Source organism: Gasterosteus aculeatus, chromosome 14 (assembly GCF_964276395.1).
Source record: "Gasterosteus aculeatus chromosome 14, fGasAcu3.hap1.1, whole genome shotgun sequence".
Lineage (NCBI taxonomy): Eukaryota > Metazoa > Chordata > Actinopteri > Perciformes > Gasterosteidae > Gasterosteus > Gasterosteus aculeatus.
Genome location: NC_135702.1, coordinates 3,159,513 through 3,173,718, shown reverse-complemented (window position 1 = coordinate 3,173,718; position 14,206 = coordinate 3,159,513). Strand labels below are relative to the sequence as shown.

General features: G+C 49.7%; 1 protein-coding gene across 1 annotated transcript; it reads left to right on the top strand.

The window, feature by feature from the left end:
* Positions 1 to 127: 127 nt before the first annotated feature.
* Positions 128 to 10,933, top strand: enc1 (ectodermal-neural cortex 1). The gene is made up of 3 exons (XM_040198031.2): positions 128 to 526; positions 4,357 to 6,172; positions 8,524 to 10,933. The coding sequence occupies exon 2, from the start codon at positions 4,363 to 4,365 to the stop codon at positions 6,136 to 6,138; it is 1,776 nt and encodes a 591-aa protein (XP_040053965.2). The 5' UTR covers positions 128 to 526; positions 4,357 to 4,362; the 3' UTR covers positions 6,139 to 6,172; positions 8,524 to 10,933.
* Positions 10,934 to 14,206: the final 3,273 nt, after the last annotated feature.

Here is a 14,206-nt window from a genome sequence, read left to right as displayed (position 1 = left end):
CGCATATTCCCCCCCCCCCTCTCTCTCTCTCTCTCTCTCTCTCTCTCTCTCTCTCTCTCTCTCTCAGAATTCATTTCCTGCGCGCGGACGGCCCTCCCCCCTCTCAGCGTAAACACACCCATCGATCCGAGAGAGAGAGAGAGAGAGAGAGAGGGAGGGAGGGAGGGAGAGAGAGAGATGTGGGAGCGCAGGAGGCGAACCGTCACACAGGAGCAGAGCCGGAGCGCACGACCAACGCCTCCAAACGACCCATCCTGCGCGTCAAAGCCCGTTTACTCCACCATTAATGTGCGTAATCCCCAAATTCCAGACAACGCAGATTAGTGTGTAATCTGAGGGGTGGAAAAAACAACAACAACAACCCGGCTTCGTCCCCCCCCCACAACCGATTATCCAGCGCAATTTCGGAAATAACCAAAGGAGAGTTGTTACACTCCCCGAGCGCAGAGGCATCGTGGCGGTTTCAGAAGGGGCATGTTCGAGCGACACCGCGGACACCACCGAACTCCTGCTTTCACCCAAAGAGGTACGTTCCGCGGCGACGTCACACCACCTGTGCGCGCGTATCGGTGGATACGCGGCATCAGTAACGGCGTCACATTCCGGTCACCCGGTGGTGCAAAACTCCGGCGTTGTGGCGCAGAAAGCGCAACAGAAAAACCGGAGCACGCGGATAAGAAAAAAAAAAAAAAAAAAGACATTTGTTGAAACCCCCTCGATTATTTCTCTACAGTTTGATTGCTGCGCCCGCGCGTGTCTCTACTCTCCCCCCGGCTCCTTTGTGCTCTCCTCGCCATCGCATCGCTGCGTGCAGATATACGCGCGTTCGGGAGGTTTGGGCATGTTGTGGTTTTTTTTTAGAGGCGACATCATGTGCGACTCGCTTTGTTTTCAAACACGGTGTCACCCTCATCTGAGACGCCTCGGGACCCCCCGGGGAGGAGGGGGGCTGAGACCAACATCGATGCACATCAATTGCTGCCGTTCGCCTCCTCTTGTTCTGCGTCTCGTGTCCACAGGCAGATGTACAGGAGTGGCCCACATAAGCCCGGTGTTTACTTTAGGAGTCTCCCCCCACCGATACCCCTTCCTGTGTCCACGGTTGACTGTGGACACCTGGCAATGATTGTGGACAGACTGCAGCCAGCCAGGCCTCAGCTATGGTGTCCAGAGGCGGCGTGGCTTTTCTCTCCCCCCCGCTCCTCCCTGTGTGCTCTGCATGCGCTTTGCTGGTATGCGCCCGTGGATGTGTTTTCTGTGAGGGGGGACTATTCTCCCACAGCCATCCTGCCATGTTTCCTTCCTCTCAGGGCACGTCGGCGTTGAAAGCACTGACTAAGCACACGTTGCAACACCACAAGGATTAATCAGCGATACTAATGATGACAGATGATTCAGTAGCAGTTCAATGTGATTAACAATCGATAGTGATTGGTTTTCATTATTAAGCTGTTCATTTGTTGTCAGAAATGTAATGTAAAAACATTTTTAAAAAAATCCCAGAGCCCGGATGACGTCTTCAGGCTTCTTCAAACCAACACTGCAGTTTTTCATGTGATGAAATAAAGAAAAACAGGCAAACCCTCATATTTGGGAAGCTGACGTGCATGTGTAGCATTTTTTAAGTGACTGAAAAAGTTGTTCAACTAATTGATGAATGTTCCTGCTGCAGTGGCTTCATGCTGATGTACGAGGCTTCTACTTGTGTTTCCCTATTTGTATTTCATGGTGCGTGAGATATGAATGCAAACAACCTCCACGATGCGTAACAAACAGTCTCACTGTAACACCTGACCGTAACCGGGGGAAGTCAACGGGGTAAAAAATGGATTTGTTTACTGTCATTTGAAGCAAATATAAAACTGACGGTGAGGGATAACAAGTAATCATCCAAAACTATGACGACTATTCAAAGTGCTCCTCAATGATTAACAGCACGCGGACAACGATTAACAGCTATCTTAAATTATTCCGTGATCGTTTTTGCATTTAATCACAATGTTCGGTCTATCCAAACTGAAATCGCATGTTTTCACCACCTGTCAAGTGAAAAAGATATTCAGTGCATAGACGGCAAAGAGGCTGGTTCCAGTGAATGTTGAATAACACACAAAACAATTCAGCAATCATACGGCTCTCGATCAACCACGTTTTCGAACACAAGACATTAATATCAGCCAGTCGGTCGTCAGGAATCGTGTTACTTTGGGGATTATTTTGCCCGCCTTGGGTTGACAATGAGCAACCAGATTAAGGTTATATGGGATGAAGTAATCTGCTTTCCCAATAAGCCGTGTTTACAAGTGTTATTGTCCTTAGGGATGTGTGGTAGTTTGAAGAAAACCCGTTTACATTACGGGCAAATGGTCTAAATGGATGTTTACCATCATGGCGAAAAAGGTTCATGTGAGAAGATAGTGAGAGAACTTTGTTTACGCCTTTAGAGATGCAGAAATGTTCACAAATTAGGTTTGATCTTTTTCACATTTTCACTATTTTCCAGTGTTTTTCTGCCGGTCAGCCGTTGAGGGTTATTTACAAGCTAATTAGTAGCATCTGAAGAATCTCTCGCATGTTGAGCCTGATTTATCAGCTCCACATATTCGAAATGACACAACCTCCAATTATAAAAGACGAGCGGCGCTACCAGGACTGTGTGTGTGTGTAGGAGGTGTGCAGGTGACAGACTCGGGATAAGCGAGGATATTCTCATTATAGCCGACCCAGAGGCCACAAGATGACGGGTTGCCGGTTTTGTCAGTCCTGGAATGCAATAAATCCTTTCCAACCACGGTAGCGGCTGCTTTGGTACTAAATCAAGTTGTAATAAATGGTGATGACAACGTCAGCGTGCTAACGTGTATGACGACGACAATGCTGACAGTATTTTTGAGATGAACAGCTGTTAATTGCAAGATTTTAACCAACTTCTACAAAATCAAAATGCGTCGTTGGAATGCAGTGCAGGTAGTTTAAATAGCTCATCGCCCAACACGGGTCGTGTTTCCTCCATCGACATCTGCACCTCGCCACTGACCCGCGCGTCCGGTAAGCAGCTGGTTTTTGGAGTTAGCTTCCTTGGAATTTAGACCCACCCCTGGAATGTTTTACATGTAGCATGTACACGTGTCAGCGACGGCGCTCAGCGGAAAGCCCCGTCGGACTCATTCATACATGCGGCCGTCAAACCTGATGAGGTTGTTTGAGCACGTGATGCAACTCAAGCTAAAGAGAAACCGTGCTCTCATCTCCACAGGTGGGTCGCAGGGGAATCGTCCACCTGGGAAGTAATTAGGATACTCGTCCATAATTGGTCTGGAGATTTATCGTTCCTTAAACCACTGGTGTGTCTGAGGTCTGACAGCTGTGGATTTACAAGGTCAGACGGAAACCTCTGGGAGGAGGAACTTGACTAGTGTGGAAATTGGGTGGAGTGAACGTGGGATGCGAGCGAGGACGGGGGCACGGACAGCGATGGCGGGAGCTGGGACCTTTTGGAGGGGAGTAGATTCCGCGCCTCTATTCTGAGGTTTAAAAGAGCATCGCCGTCTCCTTTCTTCCTCTTTATAAAAAAATCTCTGCAAAGGGACTATTACTCGTAAATCGTGGTCTCTCTAAAACGGGAGGGATTAGTGACGCTTTAGGGCTGGAATCAGAAAATCCTTGAGGTCTCTGCGAGAAGGCAACTGTTATCTTCTTGACCTTCAGAACCCCCACGCATGTGCTGTTGTGAAACTTGTAATGACGGTATCTCTTGCTAAATGCCCTTTTATCTCTTAGGAAAGATTGCAAATCTCCTCAAAAATGCACGTCATCCATCCTATTATGAACATTAGGACTGAAGCATTTGAGATTTTACCATGAATATCACCTTGTGCCTCTAAAGTATTCAGCTGAGAACGCATTTTATCTACAAACCTGTATAACCAGAAACACTTTATCTTATCAGTGGCACAAAATTTAGTGAATGATAGGTGTTACATTGATGCAACACTTGAATGATCTAACGTTTATTACCCCTTATTGTCTTCTTGACAGCAACCGACTCCCATATAATTGCTGAAAGCTCGTCTCCCCATTTCGGGGAAACTCATTATTATGAAGGTGAACTCGAAGTATCTGTGTTGTTGTTTTAACAGAGGACGTCTGTCCTGTTGTGCTGATGGAACGTTATTGGACTTCTTTAGAGGGGGAATGAGGCTGTTTGTCTGACTGTATTTACTGGGACTCATATCGAGAGGCCCTCTTGAGATGACTCACCATTATAATGGAAGAAGGACTGAAATACACCTTAATGCACCTTAAATACGAAAAACGCATTAAAGAGAGATTTGTCTTGTCCTTTCTCTTTCTCAGGATTCAATGAAAATGTCCGTGTGCGTGCATGAGAACAGAAAATCCCGAGCCAGCACAGGCTCCATGAACATCTACCTGTTCCACAAGTCCTCCTATGCGGACAGCGTCCTCATGCACCTCAACTCGCTGCGGCAGCAGCGGCTCTTCACGGACGTCCTGCTCCACGCGGGGAGCCGCTCCTTCCCGTGCCACCGCGCCGTGCTGGCCGCCTGCAGCCGCTACTTCGAGGCCATGTTCAGCGGCGGGCTGAGGGAGAGCACGGCCAGCGAGGTCGACTTCCGCGAGTCCATCCACCCGGAGGTTTTAGAGCTCCTGCTCGACTACGCGTACTCATCGCGCGTGGTCATCAACGAGGAGAACGCCGAGTCCCTGTTGGAGGCCGGCGACATGCTTGAGTTTCAGGACATCCGGGACGCCTGCGCCGAATTCCTCGAGCGAAACCTCCATCCGTCCAATTGCCTCGGCATGCTCTTGCTGTCCGATGCCCACCAGTGCACCAAGCTGTCCGAGCTCTCCTGGGGCATGTGCCTCAGCAATTTTCCCGCCATTTGCAAGACAGAAGACTTCCTCCAGCTGCCCACAGATATGGCGGTGCAGCTGTTGTCACACGAGGAGCTGGAGACGGAAGACGAGAGACTGGTTTATGAAGCTGCCCTTAACTGGATCAACTACGACCTGGAGAAGAGGCACTGCCACCTTCCAGAGCTCCTGAGGACTGTCCGTCTGGCCTTGCTGCCCGCCATCTTCCTCATGGAGAACGTCTCGACAGAAGAGCTGATCAATTCCCAGCCCAAGAGCAAGGAGCTGGTGGACGAGGCCATCCGATGCAAGCTGAAGATCCTGCAGAACGACGGCGTCGTCAACAGCCCGTGTGCCCGGCCCAGAAAGACCAGCCACGCCCTGTTTCTTCTGGGAGGTCAGACGTTCATGTGTGACAAGTTGTACCTCGTGGACCAGAAAGCCAAGGAGATCATCCCCAAGGCTGACATCCCCAGCCCCAGGAAGGAGTTCAGCGCCTGCGCCATCGGCTGCAAGGTGTACATCACTGGTGGGAGAGGCTCAGAGAACGGCGTGTCCAAAGACGTGTGGGTTTACGACACCGTGCACGAGGAGTGGTCGAAGGCGGCGCCGATGCTCATCGCCCGCTTCGGCCACGGCTCGGCAGAGCTGAAACACTGCCTCTACGTGGTCGGCGGTCACACGGCGGCGACCGGCTGCCTCCCGGCGTCCCCGTCCGTGTCCCTCAAACAGGTGGAGCAGTTTGACCCGGTGGCCAACAAGTGGACCATGGTGGCTCCGCTGAGGGAGGGCGTGAGCAACGCGGCGGTGGTCAGCGTCAAGCTCAAGCTCTTCGCCTTTGGCGGAACCAGCGTCACCCACGACAAGCTGCCCAAGGTGCAGTGCTACGACCCGCAGGAGAACCGGTGGTCCGTGCCCGCGTCCTGCCCGCAGCCGTGGCGCTACACAGCCGCCGCCGTGCTGGGGAACCAGATCTTCGTCATGGGCGGCGACACGGAGTTCTCGGCGTGCTCGGCTTACAAGTTCAGCAGCGAGAGCTACCAGTGGACTAAAGTGGGGGACGTGACGGCCAAGCGGATGAGCTGCCAGGCCGTGGCGTCGGGGAACAAACTGTACGTGGTGGGCGGGTACTTCGGCACGCAGCGGTGTAAAACGCTGGACTGCTACGACCCCACGCTGGATTCCTGGAACAGCATCACCACCGTGCCGTACTCGCTCATTCCCACCGCTTTCGTCAGCACCTGGAAACATCTGCCCGCATGAGCCCCAGGCCGCGTGCCTGCATTCTTTCCACGAGGTAAGTTTGGCTGCTCATTATCCGACCCGAAGATACAGCACATAGAACATTACACCAAACATTTGGCGGTTGAGTTACAATGCGCTAAATTCAGGCCTGTTATCTAAAAATCTAAAACATTGATATTTAATTGAATTTTACTATATTTAATGTATAGTTTTTGGTATTTATTTGTTTGTGAATTAATCAGAATTAAGACAGAATGTTAGTATTTTGACTGTACACACAGAAACACACACACACTCACATCTATAAATATAGATAAATTGGCAGATATTCTATTTACCACTTCACATCCATACGATTTTGGCTGTGATGTTTCCAATCTGTCGAAGGTAAATAGGTCAAATTTATACAAAAATGGAACCAAGAAAAGTAATGAAACTGAAACTTAACTCATTCTGACAATCTGAGATTGATCAGACTCTGATATGCGCTTGTGATCCCCTCCAAGCTGTGACATTCCCTGAACTCTTCTCAGAAGGCGAGCGGTGTGGGTGGGTGGGGGGGCACTAGAGGAGGGTGGGTGTGGGGGGATGATAGCGGCCTGTGTGCATTAGTTAAGTGAGTTATGTGGCTGTGGGGACGGGCCGAAGGACAGAGAGGGTAATTGAAAGAGAATAGGATACTTTTATTGCTCCTGTGGGGGAAATCCCTCTAATAGGAAAAAGAGGCTCTGCCAATTAGACAAGCCACACATCAGCGGGCTGCAACGCCCCGGCGGGGCTAATCCACCCTCGGCCGCCTTCCCTTGACGAGGTTACGGCGTCGGAAAGCCATTCATCACAAGTGGAGGTGACAGAGAGAGAAACGGCGCGACGCAGAGGGTCGTGTGTTTTGGGGAGCAGCGTCCACGCTCCGTGCGTTGACCCCGCGTGACCTTCCTTGCCCCGGTCCAGGCCCTGCCCTCCGTGCCCTGGCGTTAAGCGGGTCAGTTACGCGCGTACAGCAGCGGCAGCCGGCTCGGCGGATCGCTCTCCGTGCCATAGCCCCCCCCCCCCCCCCCCCCCCCCCCTCCCCCGATCACGTCACATCGGACCATCGCTGCGCCCGACGTCCCCACGCAGCCCGTCTTTTTCACCAGGCTGAGCTTATTGAAAAGGAGGCCGGGGGGCCTCTCTTCGGAGAAAAGCCGAGGAGAGAAGCGTGCGACTCTGTCGCTGTCCGGCGCGGCAGCGTTTCCCATTTGACAACGCCAGGAAGCGGCTCAGAGCGGCTCTCCGCTGCCGCAATAACGCGACGTTCTTCCTCGCCGCGGGGATGAAATATTCGCTGAGACTTATTATTCCCTTTCTTCTCTGTGACTCGTCCCTGAGAAGTAGAGACTAGTTGGAGCTGTCGCTAAGCCGATGCAACACAGCGCTCGGTGAGGGATATAATCCCGCCACTAATTTGATACGCCGTTTGTTTTTGGTGCGCCGGCCTGTCATGGCAACTGGCAGTCTACTCGCTGGGCGCAGTGAAGAGACGAAATGTGCAGGAGCGGAAAAGGAGGCCGACTGTTTAGGAATGAAAGGGGAAAGGAAGTATGCGAGACCTCACAGAAGGAGATTGTAGCGGAGAGAAAGAAGAAGTTCCCTCTCCAGGTTTTTTTTTCCCAGGGGAGCAATAGAGCGATTTTGGTTTTCTTCGCTCGGAGAACGTTCAATCGGGAGAAAATCCAACAACGCAGATTCTTTCCCCGCCTCGCTTTACGCGGCGGCCCAATTTCAGGAGCATCTCGAGAAGTAACCGAAAAGAACATATTCATTTAATATGTTCACATTACAACAACAAAATTGCAGAACAAATGTAGCATCACAACACCGCTCCACACACTTTGGTGGTCTGACCAGCTTCCCGTGGCACTTCCAGGAAATGGAAATCATTTGGCATTTCGGTAAACGCACTTTTTTTGGGTTTTGTTGCTGGGACGATGATCGATACGGAGCTCGTCACGTTTACGTCCTCTGGCAACAACGGCGAGGGAAGGACTCACGCCGGCCGAGATGTGTTATTACATTCCCATCAGCATCACAGAGGGCGGCCAACTCCGGAGCCACCTGCGCCGTGCAGATAAGGCCTGCGTGTTTCGTAAAACGCTTTGAACGGTCGAAAAAAAAACACACCCAGGTGTGAAAAGCCTAGTTGGATGAGGGCGAGATGAGGAGATGATAAAAGGGCTGCAGTGAGTGGGCGGAGTCGAGCAATCGGCAGGAGATACAGAGCGGAAGAAAGCAGGAACTAAAATGTTGAGAAAGTTGCAAAGTGCACAAGGAGGCTTCCTTTGAGTCATTAATAATCCATATTTATCCTGTTGAGTGTTTTCTCTGCTCGTTTTAACCGGCTCTTCTTCATCTCCTCTCCTTCAGATTCCACTTTTTTTTTTGTCTTTATCTACTGGACTCCAACTGTGAAGAAGCACCCGTTATCTTCCTCTAAAAAGACACGCTGAGCCGTATCCGCCGGACAGCCGCGGCGTCCATCTCGACGTGGCAGAGGCTGGAGCAAAAGACGGTGGACGCTTTACTTGAACGCCGTCGCCTCATTTTCACGAGAAGGAGGCGGAGGCTCGCCGATCACAGATCGCGGGCAAAAACGAGCCAAGCAAACGCCGAAACCGTGTGCACATCTGGCATCAGGCTTCCACGCTGCAATATGAGGACTGCAAACATATCACGCGACCTGCATTTTCCCCAATTAGTGACAAAAGGCTCGTGAGGCTTCCTATTGATGTTTTTCTCTATGATAAAAAAAAAAAAAGTCAACAAAAAATACTCTTTTCATTAAGGCTGCAATGTATAGCATGATGGATGTTCTGTTAAGATCCAAGGAGGGAGAATGCAATGAACGGTGCACTAAAGAAAACAGGACTCAGTTTGACTGAATGTAGCTGATTTACAAAAAACACAATGAAGGAGCAAATCTCCACCTTCTCTTCTCTAATAAGCTTTTTTTTTGTTTGACCCCTTGTGACTCTTTACTTCGCCGACCCTGAAAACAGCAAACCTACGAGCGTTCCTCCTATGAATTTCGGGCTTTGGCAGTTTTCTGTCACTGCGAGTTCGACGCGTTGACGACCAACACCAGCTGAAGGGTCGAGGAAGGCCGCGCTGCCCGCAGGGTCGCGACCTTACGCGTTTTGCTGTTTTTCCCAGCCACGCATTAGCGGCCCTTTTCCAGTTAACCAACCCCGCTGCTGCGCTTCAGACACAACGCCGTCACATTTTTCGGCTGCGGAAGCCGGGCCGGCTGCGCTCGCCGCGGTCCCGGTGAAAGCAGTTGCTCGCTCGCTGAGTCATAGCTGAACCCTCGCTGGAGCACGTCCACCCGTAATGGCCATGAACTCTTCTCTGTGGTCACGGAAATCTTGTCACCTTAATCTAAACTGAGAACACATCAGTTTCTCTTTAAAACTTGCTGCAATGTAGTCTTAATTTATATGACAATGCTTGCTCTGTTATGTTAATATCTTTAATCCTATTTATTTCTACTCTGCCTGCGTTTTCATGTGACTGTATGTTGGGGTTATGTCATGCATGGCCAAGTGTTTTTATCTCGGTTGGGCTGCATTTTGCACAATTCCGTCTTTCCCAGGAGGACTTTTAACTTCTTTTACAAGAGTATGTATGGGGGGAGGAAGAGTCCTGACGGTGGGGAGCAGTTGAGGCCGCAGGGGTTCGCTGCCCCGAGGAGGGAGGCCGAAGGGGGTGAAAGAAATTTACATTTTTCATTTTTAAAGACACTCTTTGAGCTCTAACGTGGGTCCAAACCCGTCTTGAATCCCCGACAGAACCAACAAAACACAAGATTATGAACCCTAAGAGCTGCTGGTAGGACATGGTAGGAATGGGACAGTCTTTGCAGCTGTCCGTGAGACAGCTGGAGGAGTGTCTCATGTACAAACTTGTTGACCCAGAGTCCTCTCCACCCTTTGGTTGAGAAAGAGTTGAATCCAGTAAGCTGTGCATTGATAAGGGCAGACACCGCAGTGCTTTTCATCATAGTGTCAATGATGCACAAAAAAAAAAGAAAGAAAATAAAACATTGCAAGTTCCCAAAAACCAAAAAGAAAGATTGTCTTAAACACTTGTACATGAACTATTTGGTGAGTCTTAAGTCCAGTGTTTTTGTCTCTGTGTCTGTCTCTGTGACCTGACGTTTTACAATTGAATTATAATGAAACCACTTGAATTTCAATGTAAGGGGTAACGTGTATATATTTCTTTTTTTTTCGAATGTCCTTTCGTGCGTATTCATCAAACAAATACGATCTGTTATGGCACGTTGATGAGCTGCTCTGTAAATTGCCGCTAAGCCACCCCAAAATGTCATCCTTTCATTGGCCGTCTCGGGGGCCTCTGTGGAGACCCTCGGGGCTCCGTAATGGTTGACCTGCTCCGGCCACTGAAAACAGACCCTTTGGCCCCATCAATCAGATCGGAGCATTTATTTCCCACGGAACGCCGGTCTCCCTGGCAACAGCGAGGAATGAATGCCCCTTCAATTTGCACCTAATTGCCGGGTGGCATTTCCCGCTCCTCCTTTTGCTCTTCGCTTATCCTCTGTTTTCTCTGGAAGTCCATCTGGCTCTAATAGGAGCAAAGTATCTTGCCCGGGCATAATGATGTAAACGAGACAGATGCCTGTCAACGCGCGCCGGGTTTCATTTTTCTTTTGTCATGTAAGAATTTAATTTCTATTTTTTATGACATTATTTTGTACATTCTTTTCACAATGTGAAATTCATGGCTAATAAACATAAGAGTTTTTTCCTCTTGACTGTAAAGTGTCGCGTCTCTGTCTTCGGCGCGGAGAACGCTTTGTCTTTACGACATGTTTCCCATATCCAGGCAGCCAAAGTGTCCCGAGGTATTAGAGGCAGTACATCATGCGCACGGCTTTTGTTCTGTGGAGGAGGGACTGAAATCATCTTATCTATCTGCCTCCGGCTTCTGAGCTTTCCCTGCTAAAGAAAAACAGGCAAAAAAAAAAAAAACGCAGCCAGATACTTTCCCTTTCTCTGCGGAGTCACCTTGGCAACGGAAACCTTTATCTGCAAACTGTGGGGGCTGGAGGAGAACACGAAATCTCTCAAAAAGCACCGCTCTCCTCTCCTTCCTCCCCTCTCGCTTCCTCTCAACAGTTCCGATGGGTTAAAAAAAAACTGTCTCGCATCTCAGTCGTGAGTGACTGCAGCTACTTGCTGCATTCCTCCAACGGCGATGGTCAGGCCTGTTCAGTGTCTGCGCCCCTTCGCTCTGACGAGACCGCTGACCGGGGTCACTTGAGGCCGAGAAACACCAGCTTCACTGGATCCAGACCCTCACAAACAGAATGCACCCGAACACTGACGACGGGTGTGGTGTGGGGGGGGGGGAGGAGCTCGAGAGATAAACAAATATCTTGACGGCTGTCACAATATTTGCTGAGCCGTTAAATATGGCGTCTGCGTTATTTCAAGATAACTTTGTCGCAGGGGGAGTTTTCTGCAGCCCCTGTTTTTTTTTCCGGCCGACAACCGGGGGTTGACTTACGATGTGAAATGTGGGAGCGCTGTGTGCGGGAGGCCCCTCGGTGACCCCGTGTGATCCAACAGCCCCCCCGCCATCAATCTAGACAGGAAGTTGAATTTCCTGTCCGCCAGGAAGAGGGTCTTATCCGCCCACATCCTGCACAGAACACACAGCTCTGAGTCCTTTGGGCACCGCTGGCTCGGCTGGACGGACTGAGGTCCGGCGTTCTGTGCGCGCGGCGGAGCGCGATGAAAAACAATGTGCCCACATGTCGCCGTCGCCTGGCAACACAGGCTTTTAGCCGCCAATCAGTCATGCGAACGCACACACACACACAGGCAGACAGAGCCGCTACATGTGAAATAAGCGGCGTCCATACGATACAGCGCCAGGATCGGTGTGGCTAATAATTAAAGGAAAGATGATTCAAGCGGTCAGTGCATGATGCGTCAGGGATGCTAAGACGAATATGACATTTTATAACCAAACATTCTAAAGGTTCTTTTATTTTTCTGTCAACAAATTAAAAATTGCATAGTACAAAAGAACCCCTGATGAAATGACCAATTCATCTTTTCCTTTCACTTTAAACCACAATTTCTCAACGCTGAAGAAGAAAAATATAGAATATTCCCAGAATGTTTCTTTTTTTAAATGATCAGGTATGCACATGACGACCTTTATTAAATCTTTGTTGCGCAAAAGTATTGCATGGTCTGTAAATAGTTTGTCATTAGATTGCACACACACACACACACAATTACACAATACGGGCAGAAGAGACCATAACCTCGAGGATTTCTGAAGATTTCATCAGCTGGGTGGAGGTGCAGGTGAAGCCGGGTGAGCCTTTAAGCTATTCCCCTGGCCATGAAATAAGGAAATCAAAAAGTGGTACCATGCAGGGTGGAGCTGGTTCAAACCTTTCCACACACACACACACACACACACACACACACACAAATGAAAGGGCCGTCCAGCGGGCAGCGATGACCTCTGAGTGACATCAGCATTCAGACGCAGGCCGATGTGTCACAGGCCGCTGTGTGGCTGTCAGCTGCGCTGAAATGAAATTTAAAGCAAAGATCTTCTCCTTGTGGAAAAGTTCACTTTAAATTTAATCCGCTTTTTGATGCTACCTCTGCCCATCTCTATTTCTGCTCAGAGTTATTTTAAACGTGTTACCTGCTTTGAAATGCCAATGCTTTAAAGACCTTTCAAAAGCCCCACAGCCGGCTTATCTGGACCACGAGGCCGACTCGTGGAGGTAGTAACACACCGAGGAAAAAAATAGCGTCCGCCGGACAGCCAGAGAAAGAGCCGCGCCGATACCGAGGGATTTATAAACCCTCCCTTCATCGGAGCTCCCATTCACCCGCTGGGGGGGATTCTAAACCGTTGTTTGTTTCCAGTTGCTCAATATTCCGTTCTATCTCTTAGTATTCTTAACTGTTTTATTAAAAAAAAATCCATTAGTCCTCTGCTTATCCTCCGCACCGCGCCCCCCCCCCACCGCCGTTATCGTGAGAAGGCTGAATGAAAGTGGATGAGAGGTAATTAAGTCTAAGGAGGTCCGCTCGAACGCACAAAGGCTCCTCTCTTCTTCTCCTCATTCTCTGCCCCCCCCCCCGCCTTTGTCTCTCACTCGTGTCATTACTGCGGCCTCCTCCCCGGATGATCCCGCTGACCCGCGTGCTTAAACTCTGCGGCTATCCGAGGAAAGATCCCCTGCCGATCGTTGTTGCTCTGCAGCCGCCAGCTAATTTACGGCTTGAACACCACCTGAAGTGATTTTCCATCCGATGAGGACATTTGGAAAAGCCGCTAATTGAACACAAGGGAGCAACAAATACGTGACCGACCTTGACCACGTTCCTCTCGAGCACTCGGAGAAGATCTCCACGGGCTTTTTTACAGGAAACAAACTTAAACTTAAACGAAAAGGTGGATATTTTGTGTAATATGCTTATTTGCTTTCTAGCTACACGAGAACATTATATACAGCACTCTCTCGCTTTGAAGCTAGCAGCTTAGCTTAGCATAAATGCTAGCTTCGGTCACAAGACAGATGCTCCGCTGAACAGCTGCGGTTTGTGTAGCTTCATACTTCAGTATAAACTGTTCCATGAAGTACAAACGTCTGAGCTCTTTCGCTACTTGTTATCGTACTTTGTGCTTAGGAGGTCAATTGTTTACCATCTTAGTTTGGACAAAGACAAAGTGCCGACGACCAGGAGGCTGAAGTGTTGTGTTAAACAAATCGCTCCGTACCTGCACGCTTCAACCCTCCTGGAAACAAAACTCTCATTTTTTCTGACTGCTGCAGATTTATGAGTCAGTGAATAAAAACAGCACTTCACCCTGTGGATATCCTGCAGCTTTATCGGCCTTTATGTTGATAAGACGTGTTTGGGGGTCATTAGAACATACTTATTAACCGCTAAGGGGATGCTTTTAGGGCCACTTAGCTTACCTCAGCAATCTCGGGCTTATCTCATTGCTGCAAACCGCAGGAAGATGAAACGCCGCGCGGCTTCAC